General features: G+C 36.9%; 1 protein-coding gene across 7 annotated transcripts in view; it reads right to left on the bottom strand.

Moving 5' to 3' along the window:
* AP1S2 (adaptor related protein complex 1 subunit sigma 2) overlaps nt 1-21547 on the bottom strand; it is a 47057-nt gene that overhangs the window by 18258 nt on the left and 7252 nt on the right. For 3 of the 7 annotated variants that reach the window (XM_048934022.1, XM_048934050.1, XM_048934030.1), the window contains exons 3-4: nt 18814-18922; nt 17715-17852 (exon numbers count right to left, since the gene is read on the bottom strand). In XM_048934022.1, coding sequence (XP_048789979.1) covers nt 17715-17852; nt 18814-18922 — 247 coding nt within the window. Of the gene's footprint in view, nt 1-854; nt 1120-8447; nt 8543-17292; nt 17391-17714; nt 17853-18813; nt 18923-21547 lie in introns of those variants that run through there. The other 4 variants (XR_007374668.1, XM_048934041.1, XR_007374664.1 and 1 more) reach the window with 4 other exon arrangements.

Genomic DNA, 21547 nt, shown 5'->3' with positions numbered 1-21547 from the left:
CTGCATGTCTAACCCAAGCTTTTGTCCATCCCCTAAATAACTCATCTTTATGTCAGTTTAACATTTGAAATGTAGTGCATTACCACATATAGGACTCAGAGCTAGCTACTTACAGTCAACCTCAGTAGCCAACTCTTTGCTAATTACCTTTCAGGAATTTTCAGAAATAGTACAAGTTTTAGGTCACAAAATATTCTCTTCCGCTAGCCAAACAGAGGGTGCAATATATGCTCTCCCTATTCTGATCACTCTAACTGTAAGTTCATTGTATTTACGCATGTGGCAGTTTGCTAACACATACTGTACTCCACATTTAAAACTGCAAATATCAACTGAAGGAGACATATTTCAAGTACTAAAAATCCTTCCCATCCCAACCACCTGTAAGGTCTCCCTCAGTAACAGGAACTGCTTACTGACATCATTGTTTTGAACACTAAAATACAAATGTAATTTCCACATTTAAACAAGACATTTTTATTGTCCTAACAATTCCATCTTCCCTCTCTTGGAGGCTAAGGCACACTATTGTACCAGCTTCAGAAAAGGATACTGCTATAAGCACCTTACTCAAGATGCAAGGTCTATGTAGAATTATGTGCAATGTTTAATACTTGTGTATACATACATATCAGTTCCACATACTACTACTCCTTCACTAATTTTTCTGTAAATATCTTCCAGTTTTAATGGTACATTTAAATACCACCAAAACTCACTTAAAAGGATATTACATGATTCTATGAACACAGGTCAAGTAGTGTTACAGTACAGGTGTTGCAGTATATAGATGTTTAGTTCATACAATTCTACAGAACTTTTAAGCATAAGAATTCAAGCTTACACACAATAAAAAAAGTTAAACCATATGCCAACAAGCACACGTTTTGTTGAAATGAGACATGTGAAGAGACAACACTGTAAAACAGAAGGGGAAAAGGAAAGTACAACAGCAGAGAATGGTTGTGGTATTCTATTAGATGTAAGATGACTGGATTCACCAAGCTGATGATAATGTTCTGTCATGAGTAAGGCACAGGTCTATCTCCTCTGAAATTCTGCATGCATGATGAATGAAGCCATTTAGTACACTGGGACATTAAAGTATTCATGACGTGGCTACAAAAGAAATGCACATATTCTTACACATAACAGAAAGGTAGACAAATATGCAAGGAAAAAAAGATTCTCTCCTGTATTCCTAACATGAAAGGACATTTTATACAAAAATAAAATACTGTATTTTTGACAAGCCTAAGTGGGAAAATAATGGCTTTATCCCCCCTCCCCCGTAATTGCATGATGGCAGCATCAACTACATAACTTCACATTGTAATTACTGTATTACAAAAGTCTAATGATCCTTCTCAACCAAAAATTGTTTAAAGCTGAGTTCCAGAGATAGCTTACCCTATGCATCTGCTACATTCTAGCCCCTTTGGCAGATACCAACTGTTGGCTGCTAGCAGAGGCAGGAGCTCTTGACATCACCTACCATACTCACTCTCACAGACACAGAACTGCTAACAGGCCTCTAGAATGCAACTGTGAGGAGCACTGCACAATGCAGCAAGGTGGACTACTTGATATAAAAGCTACTGTTCGTTTCAAGATTGCCTGTTTAAAAAACGGGAGCAATCTGAGACACCTATCACAACAGGCAAAGTTCTTTGCTTTTTAATTATGCCACTGAACTTAATACCCCAACTCTCATTTTATCAGCATGAAACTTAGTACACAATTTGTTGAAAGATGAGTTACCAATCACACAATACTCAACATTTTTCATACATAAATCAGTGCTCTGAAGATAGCTTTTATGCGATCAGCAGCTATTAAGAAGAATATATTCTGGGTATGCAATTAAGCATCTTCCGTGAGGAAAAACCTCTCTGAGTATGAGCTACCATCTTTCATTCTGTATCAATTAAAAGCTTCAAACTAATTTAGCACCACACCCTGAAAATAAAAGGAGTCTCAGAAAAAAAAAAAAGAGAAAGTTCCCATGACTTCTCAAGCTATTTCTTCTGTCCCATACATTTCAAAGCAGTGCTGTCATCTCAGTTGATCCACAAAACATACGAGCTCAAATGTCTTGAAGTTATCTCCAATTAGAAATCTCCCCCCCAAAATATAGTAGAAGGTTCACAGCATTTATACTGCTTTTTCAGTAGCAGTAATCTGAACATTATTTCACATTAGCTATTTAAAATCATTATAAACAAGCCATCTACAAATCCAGCAGTTCTCAAATGACAGCTGCAAACAAATTACATGAAGTCTCCTGTGATGTGAGGTAGAACTCTGTGTGTAGCAGTGAATTACAAATGGAATTTCCACTCTCAAAACCTCTTACTGAAGAGAAGTGACAGTTTACAGTAAAAATCAGAATGCAGGAGAATTTAGGCATATTTTTAACTGAAAAAGAAAACTTCAAACTGACAGTACACAGTACTAGCCCCAGTGTGTAGGAGCTTTGAGCCACTGGACTAACATCAGAACTGATGAAGTCTCCACAGATAAAACATTCCTAAAGATTATTTTGGAGAACTTCTGCTTTCCTCACGCTGTTAGCATGACACGGCTTCATGAAGACAAATGAAATCCAGGCATACTGTAGCAATCTAAAACCCCAAATTGTTACAGTTTTGTGTTTTCAGATTTTACCTGCAGTCAGTTCTTCACTGACAACAACAAAGACGTGGAAGTGTTCCTTTCCTTTTTGTTTATTCACTCGGTTACTTTTCAGTTTCAGTACTTTTCAAACTACTGCACAAGTTTATCTCGACTATTCCATCCCCCTTCATGCACCCCCCAGGTGTTCTCCTATTTTCAATTGTTTATAGCTTAAAGAATGAAATCTCTTTGATGTGAAAACCCCAGTACAGAAAATAGATGACTGACTCAAATTACTCTTGGAGGATTAGTGTCCCATCTTGATAGAAATTTATTGTCTACTGATAAGGCAGGATAGATTGTTAGATAACAACAGGAAGAAAATGGCCATTTCAATCCTGCCAGCTTTTTAGCCTATGGAACACGTGAACACCACCTGCAACCAGTCTAGCAATAAACTGACATTATAGAGGTAAATCTAAAAGATGAAATGGAAGACAACTGTAACTGAGAAACGCAATGATAACAGCAAAACTGTGAAACAGAAAACACTGCAGTTTTAGTGAGGCCTCTGTATCCCACTGAGGACATCCTAGGACATTACTACAGAGGCAGACTGGTGCTATGGCAGCCTGATAAACACAAAAAGGAAAAATAAAATTGACCAACTATTTCTAGTCAGAGAAAAGCTTGACAAAGCCAGCACTGTGCACTTGCCCAGAAAGCCAACTGCATCCTGGGCTGCATCAAAAGACAGGGGATTGTTACTATCTACACTGCCCTCATGAGGCCCCATCATGAGTACTGCATCCAGCATCAGGGCTCCCCTGCACAGGAAGGATGTGGAGCTGTTGGAGCAGGTCCAGAGGAGGACACAAAGACAAAGGGCTGGAGTAGGAAAGGCTGTGGAAGCTGGGGTTGCTCAGCCTGGAGAAAGGAAGGCTCTGGGAAGACCTCACTGCATCCTTCCAGTACCTGCAGGGGACATACAGGAAATCTGGAGAGGGACTCCATCAGGGAATGTAGTAATAGGACAAAGGGTGATGGCTTTAAACAAAAAGATGGGAGATTAAGATTAGATACTAGGAGGAAATTCCCACATGCTACACAGCTATGATCTATTGAATTTATTACATCATTCCCTGCCATACAGCCTCCAAAGAAGTGCGTGTCTGAATACTGGAAAACCCACTTGTGGGGAGCAAAGGACAAGTGCCAACTTCTGTAACCAGCATCTAGGTTACACTGCCTTCCTTGTATGGGACCGCACAGACCTCAGGCTACACCTGAACCTCTGAAGAATGTCCTTAGACTCAGGTAGCAATCTGTTGTAATGACTTTCTAAGTCTACCTAGCAGCTGCAGAAGAGGTTCTTACAACTCAATACAATGTCAAACTACCACAAAATACTACCTCTAAGACATTCATCACTTATTTTAAAAATTTGAATGTACACTGCTTATTTGACTTAAACACAGTTTTGAGATTGTAATTACTATCCTTTTAGAAAAGGTATTTGCATTTGCAAGCCGCTTTAAAAGTTAGTCAGAACTCTGAAATTTTCAGCCCAAGTTCTCAGAGACTTTTAAATTAGAAAAATTGTAGTATTTGAGTCACAGAACCATCTAGCTAGCCCAACTCTACTGACATTCTTCTCAACCAATTTTGTCAGGACTAAGCGTAATTAAAAATATTAGTCATAATAAAATTAGAAGGGACTTCACTTAATCCACCCTCCAAACAGCATACCTGTAACATTATGTAGAGGTATTTAATCTGTTAAAGGCATTCAGCAATGGAAACTTTTTAATGTCCTCCAGGCACTCTACTTCAATGTTTCATTATTATCATCACTGAATTTTTTCTAATTTCTATTCAAATTTATTTTCCAGCCACAATTTAAGTTATTTTATGTCTGTAGTGGACAAGAAAACACTTTTTCCTTTAAGCAATAAAGAAAGAAGAAAGAATTTATGCTTAAAACCAAGCTTCCTCAAGCTCAGTGTTTTGCACTGCTGACAGTTTACTGTGTGAACACGCAGTGAAACAGACTTCATGAATACCTGGCATGCTTCCTTTGTCAGGTAAAGTTTGCGTAAGTTTTACTTTCAGCTTTTTCCAATCAAAAACAGCACAAATCCAGTAAGGTAAGCCATGCTAACACACAGGCAAAACAATATAGCATTTATCTTTTGATAAAGACTTGGTAATTTGTTGTTTTGGTGGTTTTTTTTTTTGTTTGTTTTTTCCTCCCCCTTCCTAGCATCTAAAATAAGAACAACAGACAAAACTGCATCATGGAATGCATTACAGTTTGGGAATTATTCTGTTGTTGTTTAAAAACACAAAGCTCTTACAGTAGGAAAAGATTAATACTACCAAGCACTTGTTTACCAATTTCTTTTACACTCTATTTGTGAGTCTTTATTAAGAAATATTTCTAATGAGAAGTTGCTTTAGAAAATTGCTATTGTTCACTTGAAGTTTCAAAGATTTCAAAATAGTAGAGCATCTATATCCCAACCTTTGCTTAGTTAAGTATTCAGAAGCTGCAGTCACATAGTTATTGGGAAAGGTCTGCTTCCTTTGTGAGTAATGTGTTTCCACAGAGAGCTTAGAAAAACCCATGAAATCTTGCAAGTGTTCAACTATTAGCTATGATACTGTTCAAAAACAAAGTACTGTCCTACACCAATGCCAACTCCAAGTCAAAATCTTGCCTGCAATTTCCCATACACAGAGGACCTAAACAAAAAACACTCACGACTGACACAAATTAGTTATTACAACACTGTTTGAAGCAGCTGTAATCATGCAAGTCCTTCTCAGAAAAACGTTCTATCATATGCATACTATTTGCATCCAAAACATTACCTCAGCAGACAGAGAATATAACAGCAGATCAGCAGTGACCTGTCTGCCTCCCTCTCAAAAGCAGGAGTAAAAATACCCATGGAAACTTCATGAACTGTAACTGGATAAGGCTGGCTGCCTCCCGCTCCTTACCTGCTATTTCTGATCTGCTGGATCAGAGGTGATAATCGCTCTGGGAGGCAGTGCATTATCTCTGCCAACCGGCTGCTACAAAGCGAGCTACAAAGAATTAACAGTTTAATCTTTAAGGAAGGACTATTCTCAACATCCACTGGAAGCTCTGCTACCCCAACACAGGAACACAGATGTTTTAAGCAAACACTGCTGCTGAATACTCTGTATTGAAGCCAAAGCTCTAACAAGTCACTGAGTTTTCCTCTACCAGTGTATGCATATGTTTGGCAGGTTGCCACACTTCACACACTAGGATTCACTAGTGTTTTCTTCCATTTTCTTCCAGTCCTGCACTGCAGCTAGAGGCTTACATTACTTATTCCCCTTTGCTTACGGAAAGCATTTCTTAAACTGCTGGGCTGAATTTCTGAAGGGATGACCAGAATACATTATCATAAGATACATGTCACATCCCATATCACCCAGATTCCTTGCTAACAGCACTTAAGCAGTTCCACTCCTTATTGTTCCTGCAACACTTTCTTCTCTTACAGTTCTTCGAACAAACGTTTGCAGGGCTAATTTGTTAACAAGGAAAACAAAAGCTGCTGTGTTTTCATAAATGAACAATTTCAGTAGAATCAGCTTGATCTGAAATCCAGTTATAGTATGGCCATAATAATAGTTTATTGGGCGTATAATAAATAGGAAGAGAAAGAACAACTGAAAACTCCAAGTTCATTGCTGCTGAAGCTCCTTAATGCACTCCCGTGACTCCAGCCAGTAACAGGGCTGCGGTAAAAGTAAATTAGAACTTAACTACACTGACTTCAGGGTGCACAGCAGACAGGAGTCAAGACAAAACATCTGGGGAACACCGGCCTTTTACAACACAGATACATAGACCATTGTTACAAAATGGTAAAATTTAGCCAAACTCTGTATAGAATAGACTATTTCTGAATGTCTTATCACACTTGCAATAACTTAGCATGGGCAGAATTCAGAACACTAGGAAATCTTTCTGAAATAACCCTCAAAAACCTGAGTTCTACTCTTTTAGTGCGTGCTTATGCTAGACAGAGTAATACAGACTAAGTAAACTGAACCTGTATAACCTCTTAATTAAGTATCAGGATAATCCGTGCACAGAAGCTTTATGAACCAAAGGCTCCTCTTGCCCACAGCCAACCCTCTTTATCTCAGGGTATTTTTCTTTGCTGCTGAACACTCTCAACTGAATACACAAGCAGCAGTAACTTCCAGCACGCAAACTATTCCTCTCATTATATGCATTCATCTACCAGCTCACTTCTCCACTCAACACAGCAGACACCATTCCCATTTGCCCAACTGTAGAGTCATTACAGGTAGAAATCGTGCTCAGTACACAGTGATTACTGCTTTGCTTCTTTCAGGAAAAAGTATAGGCCAGGAAGAAGCATTCCACGAGAAACTGCTAAGAACACTGTTGAAATCAGTAGGGACAAAGCACACCTGAACAGCTAAAACCATGCCCACATACAGAATCCATCCAGGACATATTCTGTAGAAAAAAACTCAAGTCTCCCAGCATTCTATAAGCTTGAGCTTGCACGTTCCAGAATTAGTCTCTGTGGCAGTCTAAGTCAACAAAATAAATTAGCACTCTTAAGTAAAAGCTCTATGCTTAGCATAGGTCTAAACCAACTTACCTAGAGCTCTTTGAAGTCCCAGTCACAATTTTTTACATTTCCACAATCAATACTAACCTCACCATGAAAATCACCCCTTATGCATAAACTTGTTACCATGAAGGAGAGGGAAAACAATAATTGTACAGAGAAAGATGTGAGAAGAAATCTATTTTTATCATTTAGACTTTCTGCTAGTTCTAGATTATATCCAGATACATGTAAGTAATTCTGTTTTGAACAAGGGACTCTTGCCGGCTGCCCTAATTCTACAGGTCTAATATGCTATCATATTAGTTACTCCCCATTCCCCAGCATTGATCAACTACAGTATATACTAAGTAACTTTTAAATGACAAAGCTAACCATACCACAGTGAATTTGATTTCAAACATGTTACAAAAATATTTGTCAATCACAGTAATTTTCCCTAGTCTGTTAACTAAATCCTGGTATCTATAAAGCTGCACACGAAATTGTATCTATTCCTAGTTCCACATTACAAAAACCAATTTGTTTACTGAACTACTTGTACATCATGGTATCAAAGAAGCAGCAAACTAATTAAGTTTTCCTCCAGCAAATCATTTTCATGTGCTTGAAACTTGCCTTATTTAAGATAAAATCTTACCTTTATTAGTAGGACTGCCACAACGTATTCCACTTTTGCTTTGGACAAAAATATGTTGCAATGCACTATGTATGCAAATAAGCTTTGTTTTGTCATGCAGCATCCGGCACTTGATATATAGTCAACTGCAGCAGCACCCAGTCTTTTTAGGGCCTACTTTCTTTGCACAGCAGATGTAAACAGCTCATTTTCCAGTAAAGACACTTTTGCATGGGTTGATTGTAAGTAAATAAAGCCAAACTCAGTTTAGTTATTAGTTTTGGTATCCATTTCACTAACTTGCATTATCCCATTAATTATCAACACCAAAAGAAAGCTAGTAGAAGTCAGACGCTTCGAGTTGATGCAGTTAGTACAAAAAAGGAAAATAAACAGGGAACACTCAAAGCACTCTTCAAAGACCATCATGCAAGTGTTGCAGAAGGTTAAGCCCATCACCCATTTTTGTTTACCCTTGCAAGGATTTAATTACACGTGCAACAGTCTTTGCATAGCACCCATTTAATCCATGCCACCAAAATGGTAAACTTTGTAGTTACCAATCGTCTAGATGGGGGTCAAAAGGGCTAATGTCTTAGATTGCTCTTAATCATAAGATATCCTCAGACAAACCTCCCCAGTCTTCATTCTGGCTCTACAAACACAAAATCAAGCAAGAAAATGTAATACCATCTACTTTAAAAACAAAAACAATTTACAGCTTATTTCCATTTAAAATAAAAGAAAAAATACTCTGCACTACATACAAAAATAAATTGTTAGTTAACTTAGATTTACTTCAGCTATAGTTACTCATTAATACAGTTTTATTAGGTCCTACTAACAGTTCACTGTTAAGCAAACAAAGGCATCAATAAAGAATATATGCTCAAAGATTCCAAGACGATGCATTAAAAACGTGCATTAGTTTATATTTTATTTCTTAACAAGCTAAACAATATAAATACCTTAGAGAACTCTATAGTTATTTAGGAAGGTTGACCTGTGCTTGATGAGAACTTAAAATCAGTTAATCAGCGCAACCTTAACAGATTTTAGAACACAACAGCACAGGATGATATCAAACTAACATATAATTTATCTAGTGACTGTTTACCACAGTGTTACTAACATTGGTATCCAAGTAAGATATGCTCCATAGAAGGAGATAAAAGTTGCATTCTATTTACCTACCACACTTTAATGCACACAACTTAATTCAAGAGCCATGTAATGGCATTTCCTCCTCTAACAGCTGCCATATCATTACTTGCCAAGTTGTATGTGATAACCCCGTCATTTTCATGTAGTAATGAGTGGTGCAAGAATTTGAACACTTTCACATGAATCCATTCATTAATCAAATGTACTTAGTCTGAAAAGATCTACAGTCAACAAGTTTATTTTGAGAATTGTTCTTTCCGCCATTTCAAATTAAATTTTCAATATAAGATTACAACATGTATGCATCCAACGTATCTTGATAGCCAGCACTGCTACTCTTTGCAGACTGGCAATAGAAAGCAGAGCTCCCATACACACCAGCAACACACCTAACACTCGAAATGCACACAGACACAAAAATAAGAACTTAAACTGAACTCCATGGGATCCCTCCTGGGGCCATCCATACTTTTTTCATTTACTGTTCTGTGGAGCTCTAAAAACACCTCCACCGGTTGTGAGAGCTTTAGTGTACAATAGTAGCACTGCAACATGACTCATCATCTCAGATACCAGAATAAAATGGAATTTCTTCCTTACTACCACAAGGTTCAAACATGTAGCTTTGCTCTTTCCAGCACTCTGAGAGAATTAGAAAACACGTGCTATTAAAATGGAGGTTTATGTGACCATTTAAAAAGGGGCACTGAATTCTGAAGATATTGTCTCCTTACTGTCAAACAAAACTCAAGAAATCCTGGCCAGTTGCTCTTTGAATTTCCTGCTTATTGACTGAATGCACGCGACAGAGCTCCTGAAAACAAAGATGGCTTATTCAGCAGAGCTAAAATTTTCACATCACCATGATGCACTGCTTCTACAGAAAAGCCATAGAAAACTATTTCTGGAAAAATCTATCAGGAGAGTTCAGTGTACAGAGATAATAATCATATCCTTAATAGAACTATTCAGTATCAGTTCAGTACACTGTTAATACACCCTTAACAGTTTTATAAGAATTGCTTGTATCAACAAATAATCAACCCCATAGAAATCTGTATGCAGTAGATATTGTTTAATAGTATTGGAATTCGTATCAGAGAGTGTATTGAATATCTACCAGAAGAAGCAGGAACTCAACTTGTACTAATTCATCATACTAATAACTGTTCATAGCATTTCAATTTGCAAAACAAACTGAATGCACACACAACACTTACATGGAAGATGCTTTCCTCACAATATTGTAAACAACTTCTGATTTAAAAAAAAGATTACTCACATCTCACATGCACACACCCCAAATGAAGAAAAAAGGAAACAAAGGAAAAAAGCATTACGGAGATAGACTTGTTAAAATGTTAAAGGTCCACACAAAAAATGAAGTGCAGACTGACATCTATCATTTTCAAATCAAAGTGAAGGATGGATTATGATCTGACCATGTTTCTGGAAAGACAACTGGATTTAGAACATTTAGAAATCAAAGCCTGCAAACCTATGAAGCCCTAAGCTTCTTGACATCCCAAAAAGTGAGAAAATTCCAAAAAAATAACCACATTCATATTTAAAAAAAAAGCAAAGAAAAAAAGACAAATCACACACCCTCTTACAAAAAAACTGTTATTTAAAGTTATCAGAGAAAAAAAAGCAGTCTAAGAATGGTAATGGGATGAAGTATCTACGTTGCTCTGAAAGTAAGGCGTCCCTTTTATTTCCAAGGAAACTATAGCAGATAAAAGAGCACAGTGCCACTGTGTGATGGAGGATATCCTCAGCACTATTTTTCAATAGCCACTACATGAGCTATGGATTCTCTCCAGCAATGAACAAGAAAGAGCCTGCATACAGAAAAACCTGCATCAGCAGAGGTGACCCACTGTTGCCACTGCTGAAGCACACCACCCACCCATTACTGTGCTCACATCCACTGGCTGGTCTCCAGAAGTGTTCACCAAGCATCAGCAAATCTGTGTGCAAAAAAATGGCACCCACTGACAAGTTTAGTTTCACATCTTTACTTCATAAGCACTTCATGTCAGATCCCATTTGTATCAGACTGCCCTTCTGCTGCCATCTGTTATACGGCAATAAAATGTAATAGAATATTGGTGGGAAGGTTCAACCTCTACTGCCCTATCACCATCTGCCTCTGACATCATGGGCCAACATAATAACATAGGAGGCATTACTTTCAGAGCAGCCCTTGTATGACAACTGCTTGGATATTCAATGCTACTTTTTTTTCAGTCTCAAATGTCTTCTTGAAAATGAGATTAGCTTCCCCACCTCTCACTCCTATTTGGGAAAAAAGCAGAGCTGCATGTTCTACTACTCATTTTTTGGACAAACTCCTAAAGCTTTAAACAAAATGCTATCATTTGTTAAGTATCTGCAGGAAAGTCTAGTCTACAGCATCAAGAGGACAGCTGAAAACTATGTATTGTAAGTAAGGAAGCACCTTTGCTATCAAAAATTACAGAACTTTCTGCAACTATTAAAATAACAACTTAGAGTACTCAGAGGTTTGTTAGGATTTTGTTTCCTATGATTTCTGATTATGCATATTCTTAGAGCTCATTCCACCTGAACCCCAGCTTAATTTATATTAAATATATCAGAAACTACAAAGACATCTTCAAAAACAGTTGGCAGTTTTCGTAAGTGCTTGTCACCAACTTAAAATCAAGACAGTTATAAACAGATTTTTATAGGAATTCGGGACTACAATTTTTTACTTAAACAGACTGCTAGAGAGTGAAATAGTTAACAGAAAACAGACCAAGATGATAGAGCAAAAAATTTGGAAGTTCAACTGACATATTCATGGCTGGATAGTGATAGAACAAGGGGAAATGGTTTTAAACTGAGACAGGGGAGGTTTGGGTTAGACATGAGAAGGAAGTTTTTCACTCAGAGGGTGGTGAGGCACTGGAACAGGTTGCCCAAGGAGGTTGTGGATGCCCCATCCCTGGAGGCATTCAAGGCCAGGCTGGATGTGGCTCTGGGCAGCCTGGTCTGCTGGTTGGCGACCCTGCACATAGCAGGGGGTTGAAACTGGATGATCTTTGAGGTCCTTTTCAACCCAGGCCATTCCATGATTCTATGATATTCGTGAATGCCAGACTGTAGCAATTCCACTTACTGAAGTTACAAAATATTTATGTTCGTGCTTTGCATCCTGCGAATCCCAAATTCAAAAAGCAGGCTAATTTTCATGACCATGAGAATAATTTATAGCACCAACAAATTGATAAGCATGTTTTCCTAAGAGAAGGTACAAAAGAGTTCTTCCCATACATTGAAGCATATTATGCGTACAGTAATGTATATATGTTTGACTATAGTCATGTACTATAGTAGTTACTTTTCTGAATGAAGTAAACATCTGTTCAATTCACATAGGAAAGTAAACAAAAAAGCAATTGACCATTTACATGGTTTTGAGTTATATACATAGTCACAAGCAAGCTATGCTGGTCTTTCAAGCAAACAAACTTTTTATTCCCAAAAATGTGAAAAGAAGAATCTCAAGGCCAAAGAATCAAAAAAGAAAAAAAAAAAGGCCTTTTTCCACATGCATGCATTTTTTCACCTACTGCTTTACAAGCATCTACATTTTAAACAGCACATTTTAAACACGCAGTACCTCAAGAAGGTGGTAAATTCCCATATGAGAACACTTTTCTAACATACTTTCCTAAGACACTTGTCAACCTATTTTACACATCTCATGAACAAGCATGGTTTCTCACACCAATCACACAAAGCCTGGAAGTGTCTCATTATAGGTTCTTAAATACTATCTCTAATCAGCACCACATACAAGGTCACTTCTTTTTTGATCAGTATATGAAGAGTCAAGAACTTTTATAGAAGCAGACAAGGCACACACTTTATATGTAAAAGTCAAATGATCAGGCAACCTAACAGCATGACTAACTGCCCTGCCATAAATCCAACACTCTTCTGGAACTGAAATCTGAACTTCGTTTTAGAAAAACTACCAGAATACTATCACAACTTCTTCCAAGAGAAGAGAGAGATTTCCAGTCAACATAGACTTCGAGTACATCCCATTCCTTGTATCAACTAGAAGTATATCTTTTCTCAATCACAGTACCTGCCATACAGTTCCCTACAAACATCTTCATAACTTAAATCAGAGACCATTATTTATTAATAAAAATAAAGCATGTGTTCTAAGAACTGCAGTCTTAAGCTGACCAAGCAGTCCACTTGGAACTGACTCAGAAGTTACTTAGAACTAAGACAATTAAGGCAGTCAGATCGCCACTGCAATAATGGTTTCATTACCCACTTGTTTCATGCTGAGAGGCACGCAGGTATGGCCAAAGCACAAAACATCACTGCCAACACAGGAAGGAAGTCTCTTCAAAAGTTCGTATTAAAGAGCTAATATCAAGACTACATTAATAACACTGATTACAGTAAGATGCTCAGAAGAATCATAAGAAACAGGTGCTTTGATTCCAAAACCAGCCCAAAAAAGCCTTGCACTCCCAACCTGCTGTGGGCTTGTCAGTGCTAATGCTAACATTTTTTCACATTTCAAGAACAACCTAATACACTTTGCACTACCTTCAAGCCTACAGTTTCCAACTAGCACATTTCATCCCCAACTTTTTTGTGACCACATTTTCAATGTCAAAGATGCTCATTCTAATACTAAATCTACATAGCAAGTCTAAGCTTGCTTCTACAGTTCAGCCACTATTAACAGACTAAGCACCATTCTGTATACAAGATGAGGTAAGGGCTTAAAACAGTGAAGTGACACTGATTCATATTAATGAATCAGTATCAGAATAGTTAATTCGTAACTATTATTCTTCATGTGGAACAATTCCCCGTGGCAGGACAAGGGGAAATGGTTTTAAGTTGAAGGAGGGAAGATTCAGGTTGGATGTCAGGGGAAGTTCTTTACTGAGAGAGTGGTGAGGTGCTGGAACAGGCTGCCCAGAGAGGCTGTGGATGCCCTGTCCCTGGAGGTGTTCAAGGCCAGATTGGATGGGGCTCTGGGCAGCCTGGTCTGGTGTTGAATGTGGAGGTTGTTGGCCCTGCATGTGGTGGGGGGTTGGAGCTTCATGATCCTTGAGGTCCCTTCCAACCCTGGCCATTCTATGACTCTGTGATTAGTGGACACTGTCAGAAGACAAACTACAAGAGCCTAGCAAGAACATTCACACAGCTTCTACACTTTCAACTGTTAGTAAAGCAGTGATGAAGAAGTGATTTGTGAATAGATGCACTGACTTTTTCGTTGAAATCTTCAAAAATAAACCTTTTTTTTTTCTTTTATTATTTTATATGTTCTGCAATCAACTACTGAAAACACACACACAAAAAAAATAATGGTGAAAAAAAAAAAAAAAAAAAAGAATTCTGAAATAATTTTATCAAAAACTACATGGGAAATGTACCAAAAAGAATTTTCACTAATATTTAGGAACTTGCACCTACTTCAAATGAAGATCAGCAATTTTGTGCAAGTTCAATTGCCTGGTTTATATATTAGAATATTACTGAACATTACCATTTTAGCACAATTCTAAGCGCTATTTCAGTTTTACCTGATGATCCAAGTAAACACAGCAAATAAAGTGGAAAAAGAACCGATCCTTTCCATAAAAGCACCGTGTCAAGTTCCACACATTAAAAATGTTAAATGTTATGAAATCAAGCATGTTTCAGCTCTTCCAAAGACCACATGTATACATCTCACACACATCTATACTCTGCATGCAAATATTCTTCTCCTGGCATAATTGAGTTGACTACATGAAATACCACCTTTTCAGAACCACTTGTCTCTGTAAACCCCAGTTAAGCATGTAGAATTTTTACAGCAAAAGAACAATTATCAAACAAGACACACAACAGCAGTGTTTTCTAAAGATGCACTCCTAGCAACACATTTCCAATGAAGCACACAAGCACTGGATTCCTTTTCACTGTCATTCACAAGGTAACGTTGTCAGTATTAATGACCAACTATTGGTAAGTTATATCAGGTGCTAATAAATAGGAGGTAGGGAACAAATACCTGAACTGATCGCAATACTAAAAGCTAACAAGAAACTGAAGGTGGAAAAAGGCCTAAAAACTTAGCATGTTTCAGTCATGTGAAGCCTAGCATTAAGAGGACTGCACAGCACCAAGAAACTTAATTGTACACTGAAGTAGGTGCTCAGAAACAGAAGCACACCCTGGAGAAACGCCACAAGAATACAACTAGGCAAGACTATTAAGAACTGATGCACTATTCAGCAATTTATGCCTCTGCATTTTCTTTTAACATTACTCAAACAGCCACTTAATGTATTTGTAATGATTTTCCTTTGTGTAAGTATTCTGTACAGCTTTTGATGTCTAAGGTGCTTCATGCATTAATGTATGCATCATTACTAATTAATAATGCTGCATATTCAATAATAGTTTTTAAATTAAGCAATATATGACTTCTCAGGTCCAAATAAAAGTCCTTTTGTTGCACATAATTACAATGTGAGATGGTCAAAAACAAAGACACCATAACCCTGCAAGAAAAGATTTGCATTTGGAATCAAAACACATTTCATTCCAGTAGCTTTGGGGTATTCTAGGAAGCAAAATTAAATAGAAATACAAGAAGTCTCCAGTTGTGGCAAACTATTATTTTAACAACCTCTTCTTTAGCCTCAGCATGCACATAGTAGCAGTTAATACAAAAAAAAAAAAAAAAGTCTAACCTTATTGGAAGCTCATTTTAAATATATACTCAGGCTTTCACAGTTCTTATAAACTAAAAAGCACATATAAGGAGTAGTTTTATACTTGACTGACAGTATAACTCTACTAAGAATAAAACAAAATCAATTAGCTTATAAAAAAAAACAAAGCAATACAGTGGATCCATGGTCATCTGCTGAATTCCAATTTATTCAGAAAATAGTTAATAAAACTTGATAGAACATTTAAGAGATGGGAAAAAGAAGAGTAAAGAGTCTCAGAAGTAAAGAGCATCAAGGTAATCCCATCACAGCCAGGGAAAAGTCTCCAGTTGAAAAAGCAATACTCCCATTTGAGTGCACATTTTTAACTTGAAGTTATGTAAGTCTAAAAAGAAAATGCGAGTTGCTCGGACAAGCTCAGTAATTAATTTCTAGATTTTGCTTTAGAAGAGCCCTAAGAAAACGCTGAAAATACTCTGATGGGCTCTGAACTTTAAGAAAATGCAATACCTTCAATTTATATGTCATTAGCTCTGCATTTGCAGTAGACATATAATAGGTTAGTTACCTATTCCAATATGATCTTATACTGAGAACAGCAAAAGATTTTAAGGTAAAATTGACAGATTTCCCCCCCTTTGTAAACTGAAACAAGACTTCCAGTTAAGATAATTCCTTTTAAGTGTTAGAAAAGGACAGACCGAAACTTCTTTAGAATACAAGCTGTATGTCTGCTCAAATAGTTCCTTCCTAAAAAAAGATGCTAACAAATCTGTGTGATGCTGGCTCTATTCATAACAGTAACTAGCTGCTGACAGCTGAGAACTTCGACATGTTCTGGATTTGCCTGTACTCTGAAAAGGATGACAGATACAACTACAATGATAAAGAACTTTGTGATTCCCCAGTCTAATAATTCAACATTCAACAAGTAGAAAACAGAACATTCACATGAGAATTAAACAACAAACTGGGCAAGTGAACAAATGGAAGGTTCATGTTAACTGTAATAATATTTCAGCTAACATTTATATAGTACCTTGTAAGAGAAACTTAGTATGTTTAAAATACGATTCATTACCTCTGCTAAACCATGTTTCACTGACTCTCATATAAAGAGATTGATAATTTCTTCAGCCTACTAGAATTTAATGAATTTCATTTAGACATTCAGGCATTAATGCTGACCTCAAAGCTACAGCAATTAACTACAAAGAAAAGTACAGAATGGAGAAACAAGAGGGATATGTTATTAAGTGTTGTGTCATTGAACTCCTCCCCATTAAATATTTTTGAAAGAAAAAACAATAAAAAAAATGCAATCCGTATTTCTTCAAAGTTAGTAACAGACAAAAGCATTCAAGGGGAAAACCCAGATGTTTTTATACTTCATTCTGTGTGTTTCTAAGCAATACTATTACTGTTTTGTCAACTTTAAAGTTAGAAATGTGCCACAGTAAGCAACCTACAGCAGAAAAGAAGGTCTTTAGAATCTAAAGAACTATACCTGTATGAGTCTCAAAGAAGAGAGTCTAGCTTCTGGATTTCAGCAATGAAACAGTGAAGAAGTGAACATGCATCAGGTATGACAAAAAAAACTAACCGCTGATTAATAAAAAAAAATAAACAAAAGACATGAACAAAACTAAATTAAAGCTGCACAATCTATAATTACCTAGATATACACATACAAACAGCCACTTACGTTTCTAGCAGAACACAAAAATCACAGTAGGTTACAATACATTCATGCCAAACAAGATGGAAAGAGCAGATAATGCAGCAGCGTTGCACAATTAGAACAACTAAGCAGTAGCTACATGCTAAGCGTGCCAGAAGATACCTTCCACAAGCTCAAAGAAATGGTAGCTTTTTCTAACCACAATCCAGCATGCTGATACTTTGCCCAGATAAGTTTAAATTGCTTACCTCCTGTAGAAGATCTGCCTGTTCAATGGCTTTGAGAACATTTTTTTTGGAAGTCTCCTGGACCTCCCCTCCCAAGAGAAACTCATCCAGAATAAAATAGGCTTTTTCAAAATTGAAGATGATATCAAGTTCACATACCTGAAAAGATCAAGTATTACTGCAAAGTGGGAGAATACTCTGAGGATACCCTCAGAAAACTTAACTTACATCTTCAACAAACTTCACCAAATCAAGACATTGGCCTCAGGCTATAACATTTTAAGTAGGACAACAACAAAATTAACAACAAAACTGAAACCAAGATTTTTTGTTGGTGGTGGTTGTTTTTTTTTTTTTTTTTTCTCAAGTTGAACAACTATAGCAGCCTCTTTTAAAAGGTTTTTCACTGTTGAACAAAGAGTGCTCAATTCACAGCTATCAGTCCGACACGGCTCTTCATGAAGCAACAGAAGATCACTACAGTTCTGTTTTTCCCTGAAGTATCCAGGGACAGATGATGCAATTTTATAGAAATTTTTTTTTAACGATCAATTTCTTATTCACTCTGCGTGTATTCTAGTCAAAAGGAGTCAGAAAGCAAAAGGATGAGCAGTTTTCCCAGAAGTGCAAATGCACACTGCTTCTGTTCTGTTTGGTTTTGGTATCTGCGAAAGCAGATGTCTTCTTTTCTTCCCCTTCTTGCTAGTTCACAACCAACTGCCTCATTTGAAAGAAGACGTAAGAAGTGCTGGGGGAGGGCAGAATGTACATACACGTGTACAGAACGCTGCCAGAGAGAACAGAAAGTGGAAGCCTGGACAAAAAGCTAAGGATAATATTTTATCTAACCTCTATCAAGACCACTAAGAAATGAAATAAATACAGGTAATTAACATCAGATTAAGAACTGTTCTCCAAATTCTTAGTTTACTTTTATACTGTAGGCATTATACAGGCAACTGTCAGTTTAGTTTGGCCAGGTAAGCAACAGAAAAACTGTTAAGATATACCTCTTCAACAGCTAGTTTGTGCTCTTAAAAAGGCTGTGTGAAAATAAAATAACAACACAATACAGACAGTGAATCCATAAAAAATAACCAGAAAGAAGTTTCTAACTCACACTGCCAAAATACTTGTCAAGAAGTTCTACATAACGATGAATTATTTCCAGAGTTATTAGTTCATTGTCCTGATCTTCAATGGCACAGCAGAAATAGAGGCTTGCATATCTGTAATAACAAAGTTATCCTCATGTTAGCAAAAGACGAGTGAAATGAACGCATTTCAGAGGTATTAAATGCTCTGTAGTCCTTGAAACTCAAGTTTACAGTATTGATACTCTATATCAACAGCCATGCAAGTTCCATCAAAGAACAGCTTGGAGACCACCAGACATGCACGTGGGCACAAAAGGATCTGTCTGAGTCGAGCAAGACTTCAGTCTTTAATATTCTTTAATTGATGGAATTAAATTAGCTTAAGTGGTGGTTGGAAAAGGAAATACATTTAATTATTTGGTCTCCTGGCAGTTCTGAGGCAAGATGTTTACTGTACTTGCAACATCCAAGCAATGGTACACTAATCAACAGATTAAATGTTAAATTTATATCACACAAGGTTGACATATAGATATTAACATCTAATTGAAATGTCCTGGGAAAAATAAACTGAACTAGTAATTTAGGATTTGGTCTTTAGAGAATACAAGTAATGCAAAAAAATTCAAGACTAAGGTCATATACCCCGGTCACTATTAAGTCAACAACTTGATTACTACCAGCAGTTCTGGTGTCAGGAGAGGCTATCAGCTTGACTGCAGCATTTACTTCCACCTTCAAATACAAGGAATTATTTACCTCTGATATGATCTTGAGCTCCACTTTAACAAAAAGACCATCCCATTCTACTGCGCATTACCAGAGTTGTTCAATTTCTGCCTAAAAACAGCTGATGGAAAACCAAATCAGGAAAATCTCCTCATCCTTTAGAAAAATGCCAAAACCATATGCCACACAAATACACATGGCGGAAACGAAATCTCAAGTAAGACCTGTTCTAATTGATATTTTTTGTGAATGAGGAGCTGCTTTGGTTTGCCTGTTTAGAGAGAGTAACTGGCAGCACTAAATAGAGAAGCCAATCTGGTTTAAAAGAAAAAAGTCATCAAGATTTAAATGCTAAGCTTAAGATGCATATTCTTTTCCTGTATGCAGAAATCGATACAAGTTTTTAACACTACACAGACATTTTACCAGCTGGGACTCCGTAAGCCCCAAAGGAAACTCCCACAGGTTTCATTTAGGATTCACATAAAAATTATTTTATAGTAGGTTTCAATTTGTCTCCCAGTCACTAAGCCACCATCCATGACAATGCTGCAAGTTCCACTCCCTCTCTCTTACCAAGTCAGATTGCCGTGGCTTACTTCATCATGAACACCTCATCAGAAACACTTTCATACAAAAGTTCTGAACTCTTATTAAAAAGAAGAAAAGCTATCCCACAAAACCTAACTTAGGGTGATGAGGGTGAAGGCACTTCCAGTGAAACACTTCACACTAATTGCTCTTTTATATCTCTACCACAGCGACTTGTCAGCTCATCTTAAGTCCTATCTGAGAACAGTTCTTTTGATTTTACACTGCTATGCTGTTCCCTCTCGTTAATACTTCAAGGACGTTTACAGCCACTGTGGTAGCTTACAAGATGTTATCTGTTTAAGACATCTTTCAGACAAAGCTGTTTAAAAGAAAAGTATTGGAGAGTTACGCTGTAAAGAAAAAAAGTTTTCAAGCCTCCTGAGTATTTTTTTTTTTAAAGTCTAACTCCATGTTAGACTATTAGCTTTGCTTTGCTGATGTTTACACTCATTACCTGTACCTAGGTCAAATTCATCTATACAAAACTTCCTTCATATTCAGATGAGCATGGGTAAACCATTCCCTTTCAGTGCTTAAACAAGTTGAATTCTATACTGATAAATCTCATTAAATTTGACCTAAATATCTGATATTTATCCACAAAGGAGACTCCTTGTATTTCTCTATTACTTGAGAGTCTCTTTTGATGCACAGAATTATTTTACCTGAGTACAAAAAAGAAGGGGAGAGAGAAAAAATACTTTACTTTGCATAGAACACTTTCCAGGAAAGCTGTCTGCTCTCAGCGTTCTCATTTAAAAGAAAATGAAACATACTTTTGAAAGACTTCATTTGGCAGCTATTAAGCAGAGTACACTTTCAAGCTCTGCCAACTGCAGTTTTGGAGAAAGAATCTCAAGAAACAAAAACTACTCATGGTAACACAAAATGGAGTCTTGGGTATTTATCAAAATATGCAGAGAACATTTTCCAAAGAGGTTTTTTGTTCGTTTTGTGTTTTTTTTCTTTAAAGTAGTAACTGTCAAATGCAGATTCAAATACCTACTCTGCAAACAGTATCAGAAATACGTCAGCCACCACTACTAAGAATATGTTGAAACCACAAAAATATAAGTTTCTTCAGATTAATTTTTTTAAAGGTATTAGTTTGTTCTCTTTTTTTTTTTTCCTTCGTAGTCCATGGCTTCAGAAAAAAACAAAAAAAGGGTGTCCAGATATTAAAGTGGATAAACAAACTTTTCTGCCAAATGGATAAGCTTACACGAAGAATAACCATACAGAGATGAACAAATTTCTGTATGCAAGCAGCAAACATTAACTACCTTGCAGAAGTATTGCTTCTTCTTAACGAGTCTGTCAGAAAACTCAAAGGTACACCAAACAAAGGAAAATTCTGAGAACAGCACAAGCCATACACCACACCAAAGAGCAAATATGGCCCAACCTGTAAAAAATACTCTGCCATATTCATTC

Source organism: Lagopus muta, chromosome 1, assembly GCF_023343835.1.
Source record: "Lagopus muta isolate bLagMut1 chromosome 1, bLagMut1 primary, whole genome shotgun sequence".
Classification (NCBI taxonomy): domain Eukaryota; kingdom Metazoa; phylum Chordata; class Aves; order Galliformes; family Phasianidae; genus Lagopus; species Lagopus muta.
This window is presented reverse-complemented; position numbering and strand designations above follow the sequence as displayed.